Below are 24,088 nucleotides of genomic sequence, written 5' to 3' on the forward strand. Positions count from 1 at the left end.
TTTTGGCCCGTGTGGTTTTCAACGAGTAACATCTTGAAAACGTCGTCTTTTATCAAACGAGGGAAAATCACCCAGCCATAAGTAGCTACGTCAAGCTAGCGAAGCTAAACACAGGAAAGGAGTCAAATAAAAGCAGCGTTAAAAATGATAGCTGAAACTGTACCGCGTAGATTTAGATGAATAGATTTATATAACAGTTTGCATTCATGAAAAATAAAAGTAGCAGAGGAACGTTAAACCCTGTTCGCGTTTCTTTGAAATGCTTTTGTTTGTGCGAGCCCTACCCGGATGTTAGGTGTTGCGGTAATGCCAGCGTGTTGACTCCCGACTTGACTTTATGCGCCTCGCTCGCAGCCAGGCGGAGTTGCGGAGCTTCTTCCAACGTTTGGGCCAACTTGTTCAGCTCGCCACCGCGCATACTTGCACCCAGGAATGTTTTCATGTTTGGCCTTCTTTAGAGGGGCATTCAGGCGCCGGATTTCTGCTTCGCCTTGCTTGTCGGGGATAATTGAGCACTTTGGCTGGGTGCGCTCCCTGGACAGCAGACGGACTTTTTTTTTACTACTTTCTCCCCCCCCACTTACGCCACATTGGATTGATTTTTTTTGGGGAGATGTCATGGACTTTTTAAAAGTACAGAGACGTGTGCGTGTGTGTTTTTGACTCCCGCTCTAAAATCAGTTGAGCGACTGTCTGGGGGCCAGGACTTGGGAATCAATGCGGTGCCAGCTGGAAGGACGCGGGGTCCGGATCTCACCTCAACGGTATGGACAATTAACTTTTAACCCCAACATTCAAGACGTTTGTTACCTGCAGAGTACGTAAAAAAAAAAGAAAAAAAAAAGAAGAAAAAAAATCTTGGCCGAATGAGTCCCTTGACAAGAATAGAAGAAAATCATTAAAATGGGGTCAATTAGATATGATAAGGATTAAATGTCTGCTGCGTTGGAAAAAGACTTGGCATATGCAACCTTAAAACTTGATTTATTCATCGCTAATGTTTTTTATTTTATTTTTTTTATTTAGTGTTAGAAGAAGCATGTTGCAACTATTAGCACAGATCAAAGCGATCTGTAAAAGTCCAAATATACCCTAAGCTTAGAGAACATAAGAATAACAGAATAACATGTCATTACACTTTTATTGTGTTATTGTGGGTCCTTTTCTGTTTCCTGCCGTGTGCTTGGGTGACTTTGTGTGTGTTTTTTAAAAAATTGTATCCGAACCTTTGTGACATTTTCTGCTCAACGCTCGAATTCCTTGCATGTTTTTTTTTTTTTTTTGAGGGGGGGGGGGGGGGGGTGTTGGAGCACGCAAATGTGTGCGCGGCGGTAAAGTGTAAAAGTAGTTAGTTACATGGCAGATGATGTTCTTCTGGTGAGATGTCAAGCATTATGTGGGATTTCTTCATTAAGTGCTGGCGATTGCTGATGACGCGTGACCAAAATGGCCGACCACCTTTTGAACTTTTGGCACGGGTTCTTGAGACTTTTTCATGCGTCCCGTTAGGATGAACATTCACCCAATCGATTGGTGAAACTGGTGTCAGGGATGATTGATTTTTATTTTTTCTTCCAAATTCGACAGAATTGGGCACCGAGGCCCCCGCCCCGCCAATGTCACCGTACGTTACGTGAACTGAAGTCTGTCGGCGCCGCAGGTCGGAAATTTACAAATTTGACCCGGATTTTTCAGGGATAATCTACAATCGAATCGCTCGGAAACTCCCAAAAAAAAAAAAAAAAAAAAAAAAAAAAAAGGAGCAGCTGTGAAGTGAAGAAGCTGGTGACTAAAGTTGAACACCGCCGGACGTCATCAAGTGAAAAGCAGAAAGATGAACTCCGCTTTTTGGGGGGATTCAGCTCTTCCTGTGTGGGCCTCGTGTGTTTTTTCCGTGCTCGTGTTTTTTTTTTTTTTTTTTTGTGAAGTGCCCCCAGGTTTCTGCAGATGAAAGCGCGCGGATTACTGTAGGACAATGGAGCTCATCAGCCGTCAGATGGTTTGTCATTTCGGGTGAAAAGGCCCGCGGGCTAACGCCGCACTATTTGCCGCCACGTGTGGTCCCGTTTCGTGGCGTCCCTTCTTCCATACCGATTCCCAACATGCGTCACGGTCAGAGTGCAAGATCGCATCTTACACGGCCGAAGGGCTTTTTTGCCTTTGAAGGCAAGAGCGACGGTGCCGCCACCCGCTTTTTACGGGGTTCAACGGAATCCACTCCAATAAATGCCCCCCCCCCGGTTAGGCCCACGTGGGAGGCTTTCATTTCAGCCATGTTGTTTTCGCAACGACGAGCGCGTCGTTAGGTACGCCATGGGAAATATCTGCCTTTACAAAGATAATAGCACTGACTTTGAATGTCTTTAGGGTGCGTTTACTTTTCATTTGTTTTGGGACTGCATTAGATTGAGGAGGCGTACCTAATGTTGTGTCCAGCGAGAATGTAGGTACTCATAAAGAATACATACATCTTTCATTTAATTCTAAACACGGTATCAATAGTGACATTGAGGACACAATAAGGGAACAACAAAATCATTTGAAGAAAATCACACCCAAATTGTATTTAATATTGACAAAAATTCAAGTGGAATTTTTTTTTTTAGCATAATTCTGCATTTTTCTTTCGAGGATACATGAATTATTAAATGCGTTAGGGCCCAGTGACAAAGGCCTGTTCATTGCTGCTTGAAGTATTATTATTAATTTTCCAAATTGGATTTCAAATTTTAATTTGGTGGTATTTTTTTGTAGCATGATCCTGCAAAATATACATATTTTTTTTTTAGATTTATGTGTTTCTAACCTTTCTAACTTTAGGTTATACGTGTTAGGGCCAAGTGACAAGAGCCTGTCGGGCGAGAGGCGTCGGTACACCCTGAACCGGTCGCCAGCCAATCAATCGCAGGGACAACCTGCAAACATGCAAACTCCACACAGGCGGGGCCGGGGATTGAACCCCGGTCCTCAGAACTGTGAGGCAGATGTGCTAACCAGCCGCCCACCGTTCCGCCGCTTTAATCATCGATTTAAAAAGTTATCATTTTTTTTATGATGCCAAATTTGGCTTCAACAGATGTACTGACTTCATTAGTTTGCAGTTAACACAATCCGGAGTTATGACGTCAATCAATGTGAAGTAAGAGAGGCACCTTTGTAAAAATAATAATACAGTTGAAAATGCTAAATGCTAAGTGCTCAAGCATCATGGAAAAGCACAGAGGTCGAGTTCAGAGGTCAGTCTCCTTGCTGTTTTTTTTGTGTGTGTTTTTTTTTTAACGTGACGAGTGGGAGGGCTGCCTATTCCTGTGTTTGTTTATACTCCGTTTGGAAGCATGTTAGCGTTACCGCACGCACACACGGCGAGGAGGGTCTTTGTCGAGGCCTGCGCCGGCCGAGCGTGTGACAGGAGCAAATGGAGCGCGCTATCATCAAGGCTTGCGCAAGATGCAAAAACACTTAGTGTGACACACACACACACAGTGTAATTAGCCCCCCGTGTATGCGAGGGGCGTGTTAAATGCCGGGGGTGAGCCTTCCCCTATGGCGTCATCACACTAAACACACCTGACGACCACACGCACACACACTTAAATATCACGCATTCGTCATGTGTCATGGTTAAGATTGACTCATTTATCGTTCGTGTCCTCGAGGTTTTGTTGTCGTGCGTAAGTCTCGTTGCAAAAAAAAAAAAAAGAATAAAATCAACTTCAAATAAGTTTTATTTTTTTTATTTTTTTCGAGCTACAGTGGGTACGGAAAGTATGCAGACCGCCTTAAATGTTTCACTCTTTGTTATATTGCAGCCATTTGTTGAAATCATTTAAGTTCATTCCCCGCCCCCAACCCCTCCCCCTCATTAACGTACACACAAGCGACCCAAGTGAATTGCTGAAATTGTTGCTGATTTATTAAAAAAGAAATATTATATATATATTTTTTTTGCAATGAGATTTACGCACAACAGCACACACCAAAAACCAAGACCCCAAAAAATGTTTTTGCGAACTTCAAAGAATTTAGAGAGAACCGAGAACATTTTTTTGGAATAAAATAAAGAAATGTTGTCTTCGGTGACTGTCATGTTTTTTTGTTGTTGTTGGTAAACATCAGTAATTTTAGCACATCTGCCTCACAGTTCTGAGGACCCAGGTTCAAGTCCGGCCCTCGACTCTGCGGCGTTTGCATGTTCTCCCCGTGGGGAAAAATACTGCTTGCCATTTAGGGATCCCACTTCTATACAAAAAAAACAAACAAAAACAAAACAACAACAACATCGGGGTAAGACATGCTTGTTTTTATTTGCGGTTGTTTCCTTTTTTTGTTGAGTCAGGGCACACAGGAAGTTGACGCTATGTTTCATCAGCAGGGTGTGGTTTATGAAAGACTTTTTAAACCCTGTCAACGCGCTGACTTATGTTCCGTCACACACACACACACACACACACTCACTCACTGACTGACAAAACATTTGTGTACACACGTGATGTGTGTAAGAGACGGTGTGTGCGCGTGTTTTGACAGCGCGTGTGTTTGTGTGCACGCGCATGTTGTGTGTGAGGTCGTCATCCTTTCGGACTGATGACTGAATCCGTGATGTGACGCGTCAAACGTGTTTGTGGGGGCGGGGCGGGGGGCGTGTCTTATTTGACTTGTCGTCCTCATCGCGGCTCGATTGGCATTTCCAAAAGGAGCAAGTGCAGCGAAGTGGCAACCGCGGCGGTATCGGCAACAACTTGTTGCATAGATTGTCAGTGATTATTTGGCCTACAGCAGCACTTGAAACCGTTGTCAGCTTTACAGATGCCACCTCCGCTGTTCAGGTGCTGCAGGGCGTGGTCTTCATTTTTGTTTTTGCATATTCATGAGTTATTTGTGCTCTATTTGTCTAATTATTACGACAGTGGGGATAGGGACCGGGCTCAACCGCAAATAGCGAAAATCTGCAGATAATTTATGTCCATTATAACTTATTTATTTATTATAATAATGAAAGTTATGTGCTGGGAAATCAGCGGAACGATGTCAATTTGACTTTGAAAAAGTCTGTGACAAGCGGTGTTCAAATGGAGGCGTGTGCGTTCCCTTGGCGGCTTTCACGTGGAACATTTTTGAACCTGCGCGCGCGCGTGTGTGGCGCACGCAAGTCTGACTACTATGTGTGTGAGAAAGTGAGGTCGTGTGAGTGTGTGTGTGAAAGACTGAGTGTGCGCGTGTCAGTGTGTTTGTGTGAGACTTTTAAGTGTGCAGGATCTCCATTTTGAGGAAGCAGAGGGCGACCTGTCGTTTTTTTTCCACAGGTTGTGCCAAGATTGCAAGGGCCGTTCTTGCTCGAGCTCGTAAAGCCGCAGCCCCCCCCCCCCCCCCCCCCCCGTAAAATCTCCCCCTTTTTACATCTTAATTGAGCCACTTAGCGTAATGGCAGCAAGCACATTCCCAAAGTAACTCACTCTCTCTCTCTCTCTCTCTCTCTCTCTCTCTTTCTTGCTCACCCAGCTGATACGTCCTGGGAGTGATGCACTGGCTTCCCCTGGTTGCCATGGTGATCGCCTCGGCCCTGCCCTTCCCTCACAAGCCTGCGTCCAGGATCGCCTCCGCCGCCAGCGTGGACGACGACCGGCGTCGCCTCCCGCTGGACTACAACTCCCGGGGAAATGCCTCGCAAAAGGACTACAGAACGGCCGCACTGGAGAACCGCACCGATAACTCGCCGGAAAGGAGCGGCAGTCGACCGCACCGCACCAGGGTGGGCGGCGGTTTTCTGGACTCGACTAACGCACCCACGCGAGTCTCTGAGGTGGAAACCCAGATAATCCAAAATCCTGCATCCGCCGGTCGGAGGACTCAGAGAGGGTCTACGACGACCGTTCCCACGGAGCAGTTCGGGAACACGTCAAGGAGGGGCCCCACGGCGACGGGGGCGACGCCGACTCCAGTGAGCGGCATGGTCAATGGGACCCCGGGGGCAAGGTTGAGCGTCCTGGAAGGCCTCCCGGAAAGGGACGAGATGTTTCTGGACAGCCACCCGCGGGTCCTGTTCTCCTCCTCGGCTTCGCCCCCAGACCGCCCGCCCCTCCTGGTCATGCTGGAAGGCGGCCTTCCGGAGGACGACGCAGAAGAATCGGAGGACGCTCGCGTGGAGGGCCACGGGGATCGGAGCCTCAGTTGGGTCAACGCGTCGGGATTTGCATCCGACGTGGGCCGTCCCCTCAGGAGGGACAAACGCTCGCATTCGATGGACCGGCGTCGGGGCGAGAAGTCGGTGTGCGAGGCGGAGAGCGTATGGGTGACGGACAAGACGACGGCCATCGACGCGCAGGGCCAGACGGTCACCGTCTTGCAGGACATCCAGACCCAGACGGGTCCGCTCAAGCAGTACTTCTACGAGACCCGTTGCCGCCAGGCCGAGCAGCAGAAGAGCCACGGCCCTGCCACCGGGGGGGCGTCCCAGCCCACTGGGGTGGCGGGCGCCGGTTGCCTGGGCGTGGACAAGAAACAGTGGGTGAGCGAGTGCAAGGCCAAGAAGTCGTATGTGCGCGCCCTCACCAAGGACGCCAACAACCGGACAGGTTGGAGGTGGATCCGAATCGACTCGTCCTGCGTTTGCGTGCTGCTCTCCCGAGCCAATCAGATCCTGGCCCGCGAGGCGCTTGCCAGGAGGGGGCGGGGATAACCATACGACACACCTCAAAAACCTCACATGACAACATAGTATATAGAGATGTTTTTCTACGATTTACCTTTCATAACCTAAGTTATTAGTACGTAAGCATGTGTATGACTTTGATATTAATATATTCCTACATCTGTCTATGTGGACATAAAGTGCTTAACAAATGGATTATTCAAATAGTTGTCATCATTTTCAGTTAGAATCAAATGTGGAAGGAAAAAAACTCAAGAAATTGTCAAGAAAAAAAATGTTTTTTTTTTTTTTAAAAGTAGTAATTTTGCAAGATGCAAAAATCATAGGAACAGAAAAAGTTGTAGTGGGGAAAAAAAGGTAATTGTACCAGAAAAAAATAATAAATGCATACAGGAAATTGAACTCAACAATTTAAATTAACCATTGACTATGAGAAAAATATTTTATTTGAAAGCGTGTCATTGAATAAGAAAAACATTTTGTAAGAATACGTTTGTAATCGTAAGAGAAAAAAAAAGTCACAATTTTATTAGACTGAATCATATCAGGAGAAAATGTCATCATTTTTACTCTATTTTACTGTATGTTCTTTAATATAATGAGAAAAATGATTTACTATAACCAGAAACAAAGTTTATAATTTTACAGGAAAAGCATTTTTTTTTCACATGGAAAATGCTGAACATTTACTATAAAAAGGTGTAATTTTACGAGAACAATTTTAGTTATTTTTAATTTGAAAAATAAAAATATTTTATTCTTATATATTGTTAAGAGAAAGAAATGGTCGCTTGACAAGCAAATAAAGAAGCAGTTTGTAAGCATGATGTCAAATGTAATTATACCAGAAAAAAAGTATTAAAACAATAAAGTTGTTTTTTAAAAAATAAAAAATTTAAAACGCATTTATTTCAAGAAAATTGTCATATTACAGTAATCAGTTTGTAATACAACAATAAAAGATAACCAAAAAAAGTCACAATTTCAACATCATATTAACTGATTATGTTTTTTTACACATTTTGTTTAATATGGTAAGAATGTTTTTTTATGTAACCAGATTTGTTTTGAAAAAAACAACACAATTTTAAAATGTGTAATATTTGAAAAAAGTCACAATTTGGGGAGAATAAAATATGATTCCAATAGTTTTCATTTCACATTGTAACCAAGACATAAAAAGACACTTTTCGGGATTTCCCCCTTCATCTCGAGCAGCTGCGGCTAAAAGCTTCCATCGGCATCCATTTGTTAAGCACTGTATGTACGTTTGTATGTATGTATGCATGGATGTATGGATGTATGTCCGGCGCTTGTATATTTATAGGAGAGCGGCGGTGCGTGAGCACGCTTCTCCACGGCAGAAGCGGCGCCCCGTACTGAGGTTTTTGTATGAATGTTGTACCAGACGGGGACCATCTTTTTCAATAAATGACAGCGCTTCATGAATGCCATCGAGTGTTCGTTCACTGTGATCGACGGGGTACACCCTTGACTGGTCGCCAGCCAATCGCAGGGCACTGGGTGAATGTGAGGCTTTGTAAAGCGCTTTGGGCACTGTGATGGTGCCGATCAAGTGCTATTATAAGTGGCAGTCCATTTACCATTTACAAATACGCAGTCATTCATTCGCGCTCACATTCCCAATTGAGGCTCTTCAATTGACCTACCGTGCATGTTTTATCCACACAGGCGAGGCCGAATTTGAACCCTGGTCCTCAGAACCGGGAACTGTCCGAACCAGTCGTCCACCTTGCCGCTCCTGATAGACATGGCCACCGAATTTCAGGTGGATCGGTGAAACTTGTGTCATTGTTTTTTGTTTTTTCCCCCCCCCCCCAACTTCCCAGGGGGCACCAACTGAGGGAATTGACCCAAAATGGCCTCTTTACACTCAAAAAGCCGACGACCAGTTCAATTCCAACTTTGGGTCCTTGAGACTTCTCTGTGTGTCCTGTCCTGATATATATATATATATATATATAGAGAGAGAGATCGATAGATATATGATATAATGTAGCATGTAAGAATTGACAGCAACTTTCATATGATGAGCAGATCTACATGGATTGCTTTATTCATTTTTAATTTTTTTTTTTATTATTTTTTTTTGTTACATCACCACTTTTATCATATTTGTTCATTTTCCATATAGGATATCTTCAGTTTTGTTTTACGGTCACTTTAATCACGGAAATCTGCGATCATTGCGCGACCTGTCGCCAGAGTGGACACGGATCAGCAGCGCTAGTGAGTGGAACGGTCACCTTGTGTTTGGACTGGCGACCATTCGGTCTAGCTCCAAACTGAATGGGTCTTTAATGAGAGAGAGAGAGAGAGACAGAGCGGGAACAAGGACTTACACGTACATACATTTATCCAATACATACCTTAAAGAAAAATAGTCATTGTAAAAAATAAAAAATACAACTGAAAAAAATCTCAACACATTTTACAAATTGACCCCCCCCCCCCCCCCACCCCCCCTCCCCCCCTCCCCCAAACCCTTTTTGTCAGTTTTCATTTTGGAACCGCGCCTTGTTATCTTCACCATGACGGGAAAAAAACTAAAAAATATCTGGTCGTCTTTTATTTGTTTCCTTGTTGTTTTCTTTCTTTTTAAGACATGCATCGTAAACAAGGAGGCTAAAGGTTTCGTTTCCTGGGTTTCCGATTCACCCCTTCACCCCCCCCCCCCCCTCTCCCCTTCCAGAGAATTTTGTTATGGCGTGCGTGTGTAAAATGAGCGGCTTCTGTCTGTCCCATTTTCTTTGAATATGCTTTGTCTCAAATGTGGCCCCTCCAGTCATTCATCTTTCACCATCATGTCCCGCCAAAGATCCCAACGGAGGAGTCCGCTTTCAACAACTTCCCAAAAGTCCCAAAACACCTTTTATTTACATTTTTTAGGGGGGAATGGCTGTGAATGTGAGGAAACCTGCTTTGGAAAACCTTAAACGTGAGTTAATATGGTCTTTATCTGCCTTTGCCTTTCACACAGAATCCAGCAAAGGCGAATACTATAGATCCCGTGATGTCATCGCAATTGTGTCGTCAGAAACCAACAAATGCGACGTCTGATCCGGTTCTGCGTGCGCGGCGCGGACGGACCTACTCATACACCTTTAATGTGTACATTTTGCGAGATACCGGTGTGAAAGAGGAGTTCGCTCATGGAGTTTATTAGCCAATTACGGTGGAATATAAGTATTCGGTCAATAACAAAAGTTCATCTCAATACTTTGTTATATACCCTTTGTCGGCAATGACAGAGGTCAAAGGTTTCTGTAAGTCTTCCCAAGGTTTTCACACACTGTTGCTGGTATTTGGGGCCCATTCCTCCATGCAGATCTTTCCTTTCCTTTCCACGGATCAGTCGTCCTGGTCCCTTTGCAGAAAAACAGCCCCAAAGGATGATGTTTCCTCTCCATGCTTCACAGTAGGTCTGGTGTTCTTTGGATTCAACTCCAAACTAGTTGAGTTTTTTCCAAAAAGTTCTATTTTAGTTTCATCTGCCCATATGACATTCTCCCAGTCCTTTTCTGGATCATCCAAATGCTCTCCAGCTAACTTCAGACGGGCCTGGACATGTACTGGCTTAAGCAGGGGGACCACGTCTGGCACTGCAGGATTTGAGTCCCTGGCGGCGTAGTGTGTTACTGATGGTAGCCTTTGTTCCTTTGGTCCCGGCTCTCTGCAGGTCATTCAACTAGGTCCCCCCATGTGGTTCTGGGATTTTTGCTCACTGTTCTTGTGATCATTTTGACCTCACGGGGTGAGATCTTGCGTGGAGCCCCAGATCGAGGGAGATCATCAGGGGTCTTGTCTGTCTTCCATTTCCTAATAATTGCTCCCACAGTTTATTTCTTCACTCCGAGCTGCTTACCTATTGCAGATTCAGTCTTCCCAGCCTGGTGCAGGTCTACACGTTTGTTTCTGGTGTCCTTTGACGGCTCTTTGGTCTTGGCCATCGTGGAGTTTGGCGTGTGACTGTTAGAGGTTCTGGACAGGTGTCTTTTATACTGATAACGAGTTCAAACAGGTGCCATTGATACAGGTAACAAGTGGAGGACAGAGGAGCCTCTAAAAGAAGACGTTACAGGTCTGTGAGAGCCCGAAATCTTGCTTGTTTGTCGGTGACCAAATACTTATGTTCCACCATAATTTGCAAATACATTCTTTAAAAATCAGACAGTGTGATTTTTCTGGATTTGTTTTTCTTCTTACTTTGTCTCTCATAGGTCAGGTATACCCAAGATGAAAATTCCAGGCCTCTCTCAACTTTTTAAGTGGGAGAACTTGCACAATCGGTGGCTGACTAAATTCTTTTTCGCCCCACTGTACTTGTCAGAGCAGTGCGTGACAGGTGTTATACTTCACACGCCCTCTCCAGCTTTATTCCCTTTCACATAAACGCATCCGCATCCCACCTCCGATACCTCGGAAGATGGGTACATTTTCGGGTCACCGTTGGTACCTTCCGAACCGATTTTGACTTTGCTACTTCCTCTCAAAGTGTGCTTTTTTTGTTTCTGTCAACAGTGTGAAACCTCAGTATTCCACAACGCTGAGTTCTGTGTGAAAGCCAAATGCTGATTCTACTTCTGTTGTGTCAGTTTGTCAAATTGTCGAGTTGCCTTCAGCGCCTTTCACACAGAACCCTGAGACAGGGTCTACTTCTGGGCTCTCTGCGTAAGAGTCAGGAAACAGTCGAACCTGATGCCTGTGTGACCGGCCCCCTCTTCCTCGGAGCCTTTCAAGTATATCATTATGGGATGCATTCAAAGGACTTCGGATCGGCTTTCAAGGTGCTCGAGACAAAAAGACGAAGACGAGCGGCGTGGCTGTGATGTGGTCTGCCGCCCGGCGCTCGAAATGTTTTACTTCCCACATGAACACGCCCCCCCCTCCCCCACCTTGACGGCAACAATGGCGTCGTAACTCGCTTAGCGTAACGAGGATTCATACAAAGAGGGGCCACAGAGAGAGAACTTTGACTTCCTGCTCTGAGAAAAAAAATTAACAAATCATCAGGTCACCTTCGTCCTGTTCGTGTTATTGCAGAATGCTCGGAGCACAACTAGCCAGAAGTTGAGTGTAGTGTGTGTGTGTTGTGGGGCGGGGGGGGGGGGGGGCTTTTTTCTTCTTTAGAGTCATTCTTCAGTGAGTCGGAGGGTCCCAGTGTAATCGGTGGCCCCTGTGGAGACAAACGGCGTGAGTCATTTGACTGACCTTGTGGAGTTAACTTTTCGGAGGGATGTGATTTATGTCGAGTCATCAAACTTGGGCGCTATGCTCCACCCACACGCAGTGACGAAAATTCCAATCATTTGCAATTTAGCCGTGCCCGTCTGTTTAGTATACCGTACAAGGTTCAAATTTGGTAGTAATGCAATAAGCAATAAAGTCCTCCTTTGAAGGAGTACGTGGAAAAAGGGCCAAACTGGACATAAATGGCTCTACTTTTGTAGACGGCGCACCTGCGGCGGGTTGCAAACGTTTGCGGATTCGCATTGTCGTGCAAGCGCAAGGCTCGCTTAAATGCGTCACATTTAAAGGGAATGAGAGGAGAAGCGTTGATTGGCGGTGAACGAAGTCGGCTGCAAACACACCCACAGTGACTCCTGGATCCGCCAGGCTGCCCTGGTCTACGAAATTACCAAGACAGTCTAACTCGTCCCTTGTTCATTGCTGCACCGCACGCCACGGCGAATTTACGCCGGTCGCGAAAATAGGATCCTGAATGGCCACTTCCAAGGAAAAGAGCAGACTTCCTTCATGTTTTTGTGCAAGACTCTCTTGAGACTTTTTTGGTGGGTCTACTCACGATACACACGTCTACCAAATTTCATGTTGCTAAATTAATCTGGATTTAGGGGCTGAACATTTTTTCCTTAATTCCTGGGGCCATGTTTTGGGCTGAAGAAAGTATGGGAAAGCCATCAATAAGTGACTTTATTTGAAATGACAACAGCAAAACAAAGCAATTTCGTGTTAACTAGCAGTGGGGAAAAACAACAACAAAAAGACATGTGCAAGCCATCTCATCTCGCCGCGCTAACGAAAGGACTCTCAATGCTTTAACGAGCGCATGGGCGGCCGTTCCCTCACCTCAGCTGCTCTCCCTCAACACGAGTACGTCCTCACGGAGGCGGATTCACCCCGGGCACCGGAGCTGGCTGTAGACAGCACAAACACACACACACACACCCCACACACACAGACACACACACGCGCACGCACGCACGCACACATGTACACACCCGACAAAAAGATGACACGCAAGCCTTAAATCCACCATTCAAAGTGTAACAAGCTAATTAGTAGCTAATTGATAGCTGTCATTTTAGTACGTTTTCTCAAAATGGACGCTAGTTAGTAGCTAACTGCCATGCAACCAGGCGGTAGTTGTAGCCGTCTATCATTTTTGTACATTTTCCCGAAATGGAAACCACACTACTGATGTAAATAATGTCGATAACTCGCGACTTGGTTTCAACTTAGCTACAGAAACCGAGGCGGTAGTTGACGCTATGTGTCATTTCTGTACGTTGTCTCAAAACGGACACCTCAACAGATGTGTATAATGTGTAGCGAGCTACTTGTTAATTGCTACTTGGCTACAGAAAGCTTGGAAATAGCTTGAGATAGTGGTCATTTTTGTATGTTTTCTCAAAACAGATAGTTAGTAGTTAATTGCTAGTTCGACACAGGACGCTAGCGAATAGCTCGAGGTAGCTGTCATTTTAATACGTTTTCTCGAAATGGACGCTGGTTACTAGCTAATTGTTAGTACGATAAGTTCCACCTTCCACAGTGACGTGAACAATGTTAATGTTAGTTGGCTGCTAGTTAGCTACAGAAAGTCTATCAAGTTTTTTTTCAAAATGCATGCCTCAACAGATAATGATAATAATAATAATAATAATAATAATAATAAAGAGGTACAATGTGTAGCTGTTTAGTGGCTAATTACTATTTTCCTAGAGCTGGAGCTAGCTGTGATCATTGTCTCTTCTCTCAAAATGGATGCTGGTTTATTTACTTTTATAATTATTATTAAATTTGTGGTATGGCCCGTTGTTACTGCTGTGGTTATTGTTAAAGTACTCTATAAATAAAGCCGAGTTGGTCATATTTCGTGAGTGAGAGGCATTAAAACTTCCCTCATCCTTCTGTTGTGTTTTGTTTCTCACGAACAACAATAACGTTCCCGTGTCAATTTGACCCAAGCAAACCAAAAGTGTCACAAAGAAACAACAAATAAACATGATTCATGTCGCATTAGTACGTGCATTACTCACAATTTCAACATTGAATAAGATGTTAAGAGAATGGATGGCTAGATAGTGTTATTAAGCCAAGCAGAACATGTTTCAAAACATGTTTTTTTTTTATCATAATTTTTCACTTTAAAAAATGGGTCGAGTTCATGTAGTTTATATTTAACCATCCAAAGGTGTCAGAAATTAAAACGGAACCTCAATAACGGAACCGCTGTTAACTTCATCATGAACCATTTCAATCCAAATTTAGTTTTGTTAAGTCAAGAACAATGTTTCCTTCATAAAAACAGCTTTTTTTTTTTTTTTATTATTATTATTTTTTTAACTTTTTTAAAACAGGTCAGTTTGACCTAGCATCATTTTCGCATTATTTTGTTCATTTCAGGCACTTCAGGATCATTAAATCTGATTCATATCTCACTACTAACTCCTTTACTCACTACTTCAATCAATGTTTAGTTTTATTCGCTTTATTTACACGCTTTATTTATCTGAACAAGCTTTTCAATGTTAGTTTTAGGTTTGAACCCACCTTCAAAACCCATTTCCTGTCGTATATTTGAAAAAGTACCATTTTTTTGTCGCAATTCCAGGGGAACATAAGCATGTGTGTGTTGCTGCAGGCATGTTCCAACAAGCTGCGGAGAACATATATTGTGTGTGAATGTGTGTGTTTGTGTGATTAGCAACTCAACAGGAACTTTATCATGCAGTGTGTACTTTCCAGCCACATTCCAGTACACGAGGAAGTCAAATACGAGCCGCCGCACCCACAGAGATGCGCCGAAAGACTCAGATTTGATATAAACGAGATTTTTCCATGGTTTTCTTCGTTGTAATAGAAGTTTGAATTTAAAGCGTTGAAGCATTGTTTCTTGATTAGCTTGAAATTAAAAAAATAAATAAAAATCAATCAAATCAAAGAAGACCAAATAAAATACAAAAATATATATTTCAATATCTGTAGAATAAAGTCCCTTTGTGTTTGCATTGTTTTGCATTAAATACAAAGAAATAACTATTACGTGTTCTCAAATATGCTTAAAATATACCAATTAAAATCGATGAATTCCTTAAAATAAAACTGATAAATAAATAAAATATCCTTCAAATAAAAAACGTGAATACAATTTATTTCCTGAAATATCCTAAAATTGTGTCCATAAATATCCTAAAATCAGCTTAAAACACATATAATATCCAATCATAAATTGAAATGAAATAAAACCTTAAAATCAAACCTAAATAACCGTAAAATCATAGTGGGTTGTGTGTGCTAAGTTAAATACTGCAACTACAGGGTAAGGGTGTATTGATTCGTTTTAGCAACGATTCGATTCGTATCATGATTCGTGGATCATTTACAATGATTACAATCCAAAACGATTCAATGGTTGAAAATCGATTCAGTAACTTTTTAGCCAAAAATTCATCCAGTGTGACTGTGAAAGAAATACCTGCATACTGCGCAGCGCAGGTGAAACTTCTTAGAGCCTTGTTTTTGCTTGTAAGGACGTCGGGGTAACAAGTAATTACATCGTCGTGAAAAACTATTGGCCCCCTTCTCAAATTCTTATATTTTTGCATCGTTTCCCCACTTAAACGTTTAAGATCAACAAACAAATGTAAATATCAGACGAACACAAAACATGTGAACTCGTGTTACCTACCTATATCCTATGGCATTAATCATATTTCATCATTTCATATTCACATCGTAATTCATCCTTTTAGGAAGTCTCTTCCTTGTCCTACCAAGGAAATAACGCTAAACCTAAAGAGGCCTAATAATAGTTTGTAACAAGCTCCTTGAAGACCCTGAGGCCCGATTCCCGTCATTGCCTGACAACGAGTCACGCCCCGAATGGCAGCTCAAAGCGGCCTCGCCCCGCGGGGTCGGCAAGGTGCGGCGGGCGAGGGCACGACGGGCGGGTGGACGGGCGGCCACTCACCGTCGCTCTGGACCTTCCTGAGGGTAACGGAGGGCGTGGCGATGGCGGAGGCACGGAAGTTAGCAGGCAGGGTCTCGGCCGAGTCCGACGTAACGCCCCGCAGGTCCTTCTCGCGGAACATCTTGCGCCAGGAAGGAGAGCGCGTGAACGTCTTGGTGCCGTCCTGCCAGGGCACACCGAAAACGCACGCTCGACGTGTGTGTGCTTCTGTGTTTGAGTGAGGGGCCCTTTTGTGTACGTGTATGTGTTGTGTTTTTTGTTTGCCTGCAGCAGTTGTGTGTGTGTGTGTGTGTGTGTGTGCGCGCGCGCGCGTGGTTATTGTGTGCACGTGTTTCTTGTGTGCGTGCGTGCGGATGTTTGACAGACCTCATCGGGCCGCCTCTCGGTTCCCATGGCGATGAGCGAGTTGTACTCCTGCTCAAGGAGCTGGCGAGCCTGCAGGACGGAGTGTGTGCATGAGTGACGGCAGCAGCGTCGTATGTCACAAAAGCTACACAGGCATCAGTAGCCTCTATGTGACAAATAGGAGGGGGGAAAAAAAAAAAAAAAAAAAAAAAAAGGTGCTCGGTGTCTTTCCGTCGTGACTACATCTGCGACCTCAAAAAACTGCGAACGGGACGGGACGTACACAGGGGGCTCTCAAGAGTTTATGAAATAAACAAATTGGATTTTTCATTTGTTGGACTATTCTTTTTGAATAATAGAAGGAATAAGAGTTCGAATCGATTCAATCACCGCTTGCCAAAGACAAGAACATCGATGAGGGCTTTAGGGGGCGAGTCGGAGCACTAATATATACTCTACAGTATTTTCTTCTTGTCCTTTGGGCTTGTCCCTTTAGGGGTCGCCACAGCGCATCATCCCATCTCCTGCATCCTCCTCTCGAACACCAACTGCCCTCTTGTCTTCCCTCACGACATCCATCAACCTTCTCTTTGGTCTTCCTTGAGCTCTCTCGCCTGGCAGCTCCATCCTCGTCATCCTTCCAGCAATATATTCACTCTCTCTCCTCTGGACGTGCCCCAACCATCGAAGTCTGCTCTCTCGAACTTTGCCTCCGAAACATCGAACCTCGGCCGTCCCTCCGATGAGCTCATTTCTAATTTGATCCAACCCGGTCACTCCGAGAGCGAACCTCAACATCTTCATTTCCGCCTCCGTCCAGCTCCGCTTCCTGTTGTCTCTTCAGTGCCGCTGTCTCGAATCCGTACATCGTGGCTGGCCTCACCGCTGTTTTCTAAACTTTGCCCTTCATCCTAGCAGAGACTCTTCTGTCCTGAGTCCAGCCTCCACTACTCTTTCCCACAACTTCATTGTGTGGCTCATCAACTTTATTCCTCTGTAGTTCCCACAGCTCTGCACATCACCCTTTGTTCTTAAAAGTGGGCACCAGCACACTTTTCCTCCGTTCCTCAGGCATCTTCTCACGCGCAAGAATTCTATTGAACAAGCTGGTCAACAAATTCCACAGCCACCTCTCCTAAATGCTTCCAGACCTCCACAGGAATGTCATCAGGACCAACTGCCTTTCCATTTTCCGTCCTCTTTAAAGCCTTTCTAACTCCCCCCTTACGAATCATTGCCACTTCCTGGTCCACCACACTTGCCTCTTCTACTCTTCTTTCTCTTTCATTTTCCTCATTCATCCAGCACATGACTTATCTCTATCCTTAATCACCCTAACCGGCTGCACATCCAGGTCTGGCCAACCTGTATAGATAATTTTCTCCTTCTTTAGTGTCCAAGCTGGCATACATGTCATTATATGCCACGTTTGGCCTTTGCCACCTCTACATTTGCCCTACACTGCCTCTCTGCTTCTGAGAAGCGGCTCAGAAAACGGATGGATGGATGGACGGATATCACCATGGGCCTTATGGGTAAATGTCTCCCATACTTAAACAGCCACACTAAAGTCGTATTTTCAAAACGTTACTGACGATTTCAAATTTGAGACATTCATTGCAAAGGCAATCCTTATTGACAGAGCAAATGGCGGTGGCCCATTGAAATACACTTCTTTTTATCACGGCAAAGACAAAAGTGCTTCACAGTAAAGACAAAAGAGCTTCATAACAATCGTGTAAGTTGTGCAATTTACATGCGTTGCCCTTCAAAGTCTGCAGATACAAGTGCATAAATGATCCTAACGACTCATTAAACGCATTACACTCTTGTCTTTCTGCAATCGTAATAATGTTAAAGACAGGCAACAGTTCCGACACTTTCACCAATTCATACATATTCTTTCATATCTCAGAAATAACACTATTTCTTTTGACGTGCGCTATTGTGTGAATGCAATACGGCTGCCTCATCCATCTACCTGCGTGTTCTGATTCGGAATCTGCAGCAGCAGCGCCAGGTCGGTGTAGTCGAAGGTGTCGTCGAGGGCCAGCAGGGCGCCGTGGACGCCGCTCTCACGGAGGTTGTCGGCGTACTCCTTCAGGCCCACCGTCTGCACCCAGCACATCACGCGCTCATTGGACCACACCATCACGTCTGGAAAAGAAGGGGGAACCGGGTAAAAGGAAGAATGTAAGGCGACCGGTGAAAACGCTGTAACGTGCATGCCAGGACTGTTAGCGGGTGGGAAATCCTGCTTCACTGGGTTTTGTGTGAAAAGCAAAGTGTGCTAATCCTAGATCAACTTTTTTTGGGGGGGGGGGGGGGGATCTCTGCGTGAAAGAAGAGTCGATTTATTTGGCAATTCTTATTGTCTTTCTTCAACATTTATATTGCCAAAAAGTGGCAGCAGTAATGCACATGAAAACAGGAAAAACAAAGAAGCGTCGCTGGTTGATGCAGTGTTTCTCCTTCAATATCCTTAAACTGTATCCTTAAAGTTGAAATAAGAAAAAAAACGAAATAAAACCGAAAGAACCTTAAAATATATTCAGCTTGTATGTCCAAATATGGTCAATTTACAATCTTGTCACAAATCGATACGAATGGTCAGTACCCCAACGCCATCTGTTATTTTATCAACAAATTGAAAGTCTGTTTTGTTCAAAATGTGAAAGGGGCTGAATCGAAAGTGAACTCAATAGCATTTACAAACAATTAACAATGATACAATCGACATCAAAGCGCTAAACATGATGGCCATCTGGAAACAAATAATTTAGTCATAAATATGATGTGGAATATATATATATATATATATATATATATATATATTTCTCTACAAATTTTGATAGCAATTGAAAGTCCAAAGAAATTGATGCTAGGGTTGGGACTTGATAAGATCCGATAAGGTCCGATTCCATGCTCGATACTGCTTAACAATTCATAATTCAAAGGTCATAATAAACCAATGTCTCACCTTTGTTGTGGTGTGCGCTCTCCTCCCGCCGCCTCTCCAGCTCCTTGCGGTCATAGTTGAGGCGCTTGAGGCACATGATGCCGTAATGCAAACTCACCCTGCCAGACCAGATGGGAGAGGTGAAAGGTGAAGAGGTCACAGGGTGGTGTTCGATACCGTTTGACACCCCTTTGAATGGCCCGACCCCGTGAGCAGGCCCGGGCACACGCGCCCGAGTGGGTATCGCTCTTCTGCCTTTTGCGGCTACGTTAGCGGAGGAGCCGCGGCTGACACTACGCTACATCATGAGGAGACACAATCGTGGATATTATGGGACACTATGGAAGAAGATGTGACATACTCGGGGACATTATAGGACAGTACAGGCCAAAATGGGACATATTGGGATTTAACAGTGTCAATTTAGAGTCTTCACTTCACCAGGCGTGCCGAGTAACCCGGAGAAAACCCACGCAAGCACGGAGAGAACATGCAAACTCCACACAGGCGGGGCCGGGATTTGAGCCCTGGTCCTCAAAACGATGAGGCAGATGTGCTCATCAGTCCTTCACCGTGCCACCGCTGGAAATTCAACTCGATGCATTTTTACATTCAGTTCTTTCAATTCCAATTCCGACAAATCCAGGTATTGAACTCCGCCCGGAGGTCGAAACAGCACCAAGCTGCCGATTTGCCAAAGAGGATATCCGTGTAGCTGCGATCAATTGCAATTCCTAACGTACCCGGAATTTCTGTTACAGCAAATTTAAAATTGAATTTGTAGAACCGAATTTTAATTGAGAGAACTGATATGTGAAAACACAGACAATTGAATTTTCATTGACGATCAAATACACTTTCGGAGAAATGGAAATACAGTGCCGTAAGAACGTATTGGCCCCCTTCTCAAATTCTTATATTTTTGCATAGTTTCCCCACGTTCATGTTTCAGATCATCAGACTAATGTAAATATCAGACAAATATAACACAAGGAAGAAAATAAAGGCTCGTATTACCTTTGCACAAAAAACATCTGAATGATTCTCAAGACTTTTGGGAGAATTTCATCTGGACTGACCAGATGAACGTTGAGCTTTTTGGAAGGTGTGTGTCTCGTTACACCTGGCGTAAATGGTGGTCAAACATGGCGGTGGCAGTGTGACGCTCTTGGGCTGCTGGGCTCCTTCGGGACCTGGACAACTCGCTGTGATTGAAGGAACCATGAATTCTGCTCTTTAACAGAAAATCCTGAGGGAGAACGTTCAGCCATCAGTTTGTGACCTCAAGCTGTAGCGCACTTGGGTTCTGCAGCAAGATAACGATCCAAAACACACCAGCGGGTCAACTTCTGAATGGCTCAAAAAAAAAAAAAAAAATATATATATATATATATATATATATATATATTTTTTTTTTTTTTTAAATGGAGGTTTTGGAGTGGCCTATTTAAAGTCCAGACTTGAAGCTGATTGAAATGAAGTGGCGTGACCTTAAAAAGGTCGCTGATGCTTTTTTGCTGAATTCAAACCATTGTTTCACAGAGTTGTGAAAGACTCATTGCCAGTTCTAGAAAACATTAATTTCACTCGTTGCTGCTGGGGATGGCCCAACCACTTATGAGCTTTCGGGAGCCGTTACGTTTTCAAACAAAGCCAAGTAACTTTGAATAGTTTTTTTTTTTCCCTTAATAAATGAAATGACCATTTGCAAACAGCATTTGAAGTTCACTTGTGGTGTATTTGTCAGATATTTACATTTGTTTGATGATCTTAAACATTAAAGTGGGGAAACACATTTTTGGGCCAATCATTTTTCACAGCACTGTACGTTTTATAATCTTACATTCAGTTTCAAGTTCATTGGACTTTTGTTCCAAACTAATAAAATCTATTTCAAATGACACGACTCAGATTCAGTTGTTCAATGCAATGATTCAGATGAATACACATTCAAATTATGTCTTTCAAATTTGGTTTTTAAATGCAATTACGCCAACGCAGCAATTCAAATTCGTTGCGGGCGGCACATATTTCAGCCCATACATTATCGGACAAAGTGAGACACGATATGGGAAACGTTTTATACTGTGGGACAAAATGTCAGATGCAGTTGGACCCTGTGGCATAAATTGCGATGTAAATGGACAAGACGAAACCCAATAGGAGACAAAAATTGGACATTATTGTACAAAATGCCACATAATTGGATATGATGAAACCCAAGAGGAGACATGATGGGACATGAAGAGACACAAAGTGTACATTAACGGACATTATGGAATAAAACACGATGTGATAGGGCAGACATGTCAAGCTCCTGGCCTGCGTGCCGGCATTTTCGTCCGGTCCTCGGGATCAATTTGAAGTCAGCGTGACATTGGCCCGCACAACAGCATCAGCCAAACGTGCACATAATTCCACGAGCGGTGTCTTCTCATATTTTATATATATATATATATATATATATATATATATATATATATATATGTGAACGATACAGTACTCAATGTTGGGGATACGACAGTCGGCCAATCAGGTGGAACCGGTGACACTTTTCTGCACGCCGTTGACAACCCCTCCCCATCGGGGATCGATCCCACGCTGCCATTGTGTCACTGCGTCTTACAATGGGAGCGTGAGGTTTCTTTACGTGCATCCGCATTGATTATACTCATTGGACTTGATGAGGAAAGCCACACCCCTGTCTATATAAGACCTTACAGCTCACAGTGCATGTCAGAGCAAATAAGAATCATGAGGTCAAAGGAACTGCCTGAAGAGCTCAGAGACAGAATTGTGGCAAGGCACAGATCTGGCCAAGGTTACAAAACAATTTCTTCTGCAGTTAAGGTTCCTAAGAGCACAGTGGCCTCCATAATCCTTCAACAGAATACGTTTGGGACGACCAGAACCCTTCCGAGAGCTGGCCGTCTGGGCAAACCGAGCAATTGGGGGAGAAGAGCCTTGGTGAGAGAGGGAAAGAAGAACCCAAAGATCACTGTGGCTGAGATCCAGAGATGCAGTCAGGAGATGGGAGAAAGTTCTAGAAAGTCAACCGTCACTGCAGCCCTTCACCCGTCGGGGCTTTATGGCAGAGGGGCCCGACGGAAGCCTCTCCTCAGTGCAAGACGCATGAAAGCCCCCATGGAGTTTGCTAAAAAACACCTGAAGGACTCCAAGATGGTGAGAAATAAGATTCTCTGGTCTAATGAGACCAAGACAGAAATTGTTGTCCTTAATTCTAAGCGCTGTGTGTGGAGAAAACCAGGCACTGCTCATCACCTGTCCAATACAGTCCCAACAGTGAAGCACGGTGGTGGCAGCATCATGCGGTGGGGGTGCTTTTCAACTGCAGGGACGGGACGACAATCGAAGGAAAGATGAATGCGGCCAAGCACAGGGATATCCTGGACGAAAACCTTCTCCAGAGTGGTCAGGACCTTAGACTGGCCTGAAGGTTCACCTTCCAACAAGACAATGACCCTAAGCACACAGCTAAAATAACGAAGGAGTGGCTTCAGAACAACTCCGTGACTGTTCTTGAATGGCCCAGCCAGAGCCCTGACTTAAACCCAATTGAGCATCTCTGGAGAGACCTGAAAAGGGCTGTTCACCAACGTTCACCATCCAACCTAATAGAACTGGAGAGGATCTGCAAGGAGGAATGGCAGAGGATCCCCAAATCCAGGTGTGAAAAATTTGTTGCCTCATTCCCAAAAAGACTCCTGGCTGTTTTAGCTCCAAAGGGTGCTTCGCTTAAATACTGAGCAAAGGGTCTGAATACTTATAGCTGTGTGATATTTCAGTTTATATTTAATAAATCTGCAAACATTTCAATAATTCAGTTTTTTTTTCTGTGAACATGGGGTACTGTATGTACATTAATGGGGGGGGGGGGGGGGAAGAACTTAAATGATTTTAGCAAATGGCTGCAATAGAACAAAGAGTGACAAATTTAAGGGGGTCTGAATACTTTGCGTACGCGCTGTATCGGGACCTGATGGGGCATAATGGGACATAATGGGGACATTGTCGGACCCAATGATACATCATGGGACATCCATCAACAATGTTGAGAAATGGGTATCACCGTTTCAGCTCTCCATGGATTGCCATGATTGGAAAATGTCATACAGATTTTTAGAGGTGAGCTTGCCAAATGTACCCCACGTTTCTTCCGAGCATCTATGAGCTGATGGTCTCCGCCAGGTCTCACCTGTGGAAGCTGTCCACCATCTTGAGCTGTCCTCTCAGCTCCTTCTTAGTGAGGTGGTCCAGCATGCGGGCGTCCACCAGCGACTCCATAAAGTAGCTGCGGTACAGCGGCAGGCCCAGGCTGGGCAGCCAGTCGTTGCCCACCCACTCGTGATTCATGTCGCCGTACGCCAGAATCTAAATGGGGACAAAATGGCCGTGACCAACATCCGACAGTGAGCCCACCTCACTGGACCGGCACAGGGCAATGTTTGGCCCGCTCTGTTCTTTAATCGGCACGCCCAGCATTTACATGATAAGAGTCCTGACATGTTTTTCCAGTATTGGAAAATCCATGTAGGCTTTCTTTCTCTCTTTTTTTTTTTTTTTTTTTTTTTTTTTTTTTTTTTTTTTTTTACATATGTTGACATTTTGGTGATTAAGGGCTTTACAAATAAACTTGACTATCAACTTAGCCATTTTTACTTAAATTTGGTGAATTCAAATTCATGCATTTTTTTCCTATACATGTTGTTCTTGTGACTTTCGGCTTGTCCCGTCAGGGGTCACGACAGCGAGTCACTCGCATTATTGTTTGACACATTTTTAAAAATCTTTTAATTATTTTTGGTCATGCAATATTTGGTTAACTGATTTATTGTAAATGTTGACAAATATGAGTAAAAAAAACCTATTTTACATA

The 24,088-nt window shown here is 44.1% G+C and overlaps 2 protein-coding genes across 2 annotated transcripts in view; one reads left to right on the forward strand and one right to left on the reverse strand.

The window, feature by feature from the left end:
- The first annotated feature begins 363 nt into the window (after positions 1–363).
- LOC133414451 (uncharacterized) lies at positions 364–8,178 on the forward strand. The gene is made up of 2 exons (XM_061699810.1): positions 364–764; positions 5,500–8,178. The coding sequence occupies exon 2, from the start codon at positions 5,519–5,521 to the stop codon at positions 6,674–6,676; it is 1,158 nt and encodes a 385-aa protein (XP_061555794.1). The 5' UTR covers positions 364–764; positions 5,500–5,518; the 3' UTR covers positions 6,677–8,178.
- A 539-nt stretch (positions 8,179–8,717) lies between these two features.
- The window catches only part of ppfia3 (PTPRF interacting protein alpha 3), a 30,653-nt gene continuing 15,282 nt past the window's right edge, over positions 8,718–24,088 (reverse strand). The window contains exons 25-31 of the mRNA XM_061699809.1: positions 23,408–23,583; positions 19,213–19,310; positions 18,214–18,389; positions 16,254–16,322; positions 15,888–16,050; positions 12,761–12,828; positions 8,718–11,846 (exon numbers count right to left, since the gene is read on the reverse strand). Coding sequence (XP_061555793.1) covers positions 12,776–12,828; positions 15,888–16,050; positions 16,254–16,322; positions 18,214–18,389; positions 19,213–19,310; positions 23,408–23,583 — 735 coding nt within the window. The 3' untranslated portion in view covers positions 8,718–11,846; positions 12,761–12,775. The remainder of the gene's footprint in view (positions 11,847–12,760; positions 12,829–15,887; positions 16,051–16,253; positions 16,323–18,213; positions 18,390–19,212; positions 19,311–23,407; positions 23,584–24,088) is intronic.

The sequence above is a fragment of the Phycodurus eques genome, chromosome 16 (genome assembly GCF_024500275.1).
Source record: "Phycodurus eques isolate BA_2022a chromosome 16, UOR_Pequ_1.1, whole genome shotgun sequence".
NCBI classification, from domain to species: domain Eukaryota; kingdom Metazoa; phylum Chordata; class Actinopteri; order Syngnathiformes; family Syngnathidae; genus Phycodurus; species Phycodurus eques.

Bases quoted from the DNA above. Each gene is read 5' to 3' on its own strand.
- LOC133414451 (XM_061699810.1), top strand. From the start codon at position 5,519: ATGCACTGGCTTCCCCTGGTTGCCATGGTGATCGCCTCGGCCCTGCCC.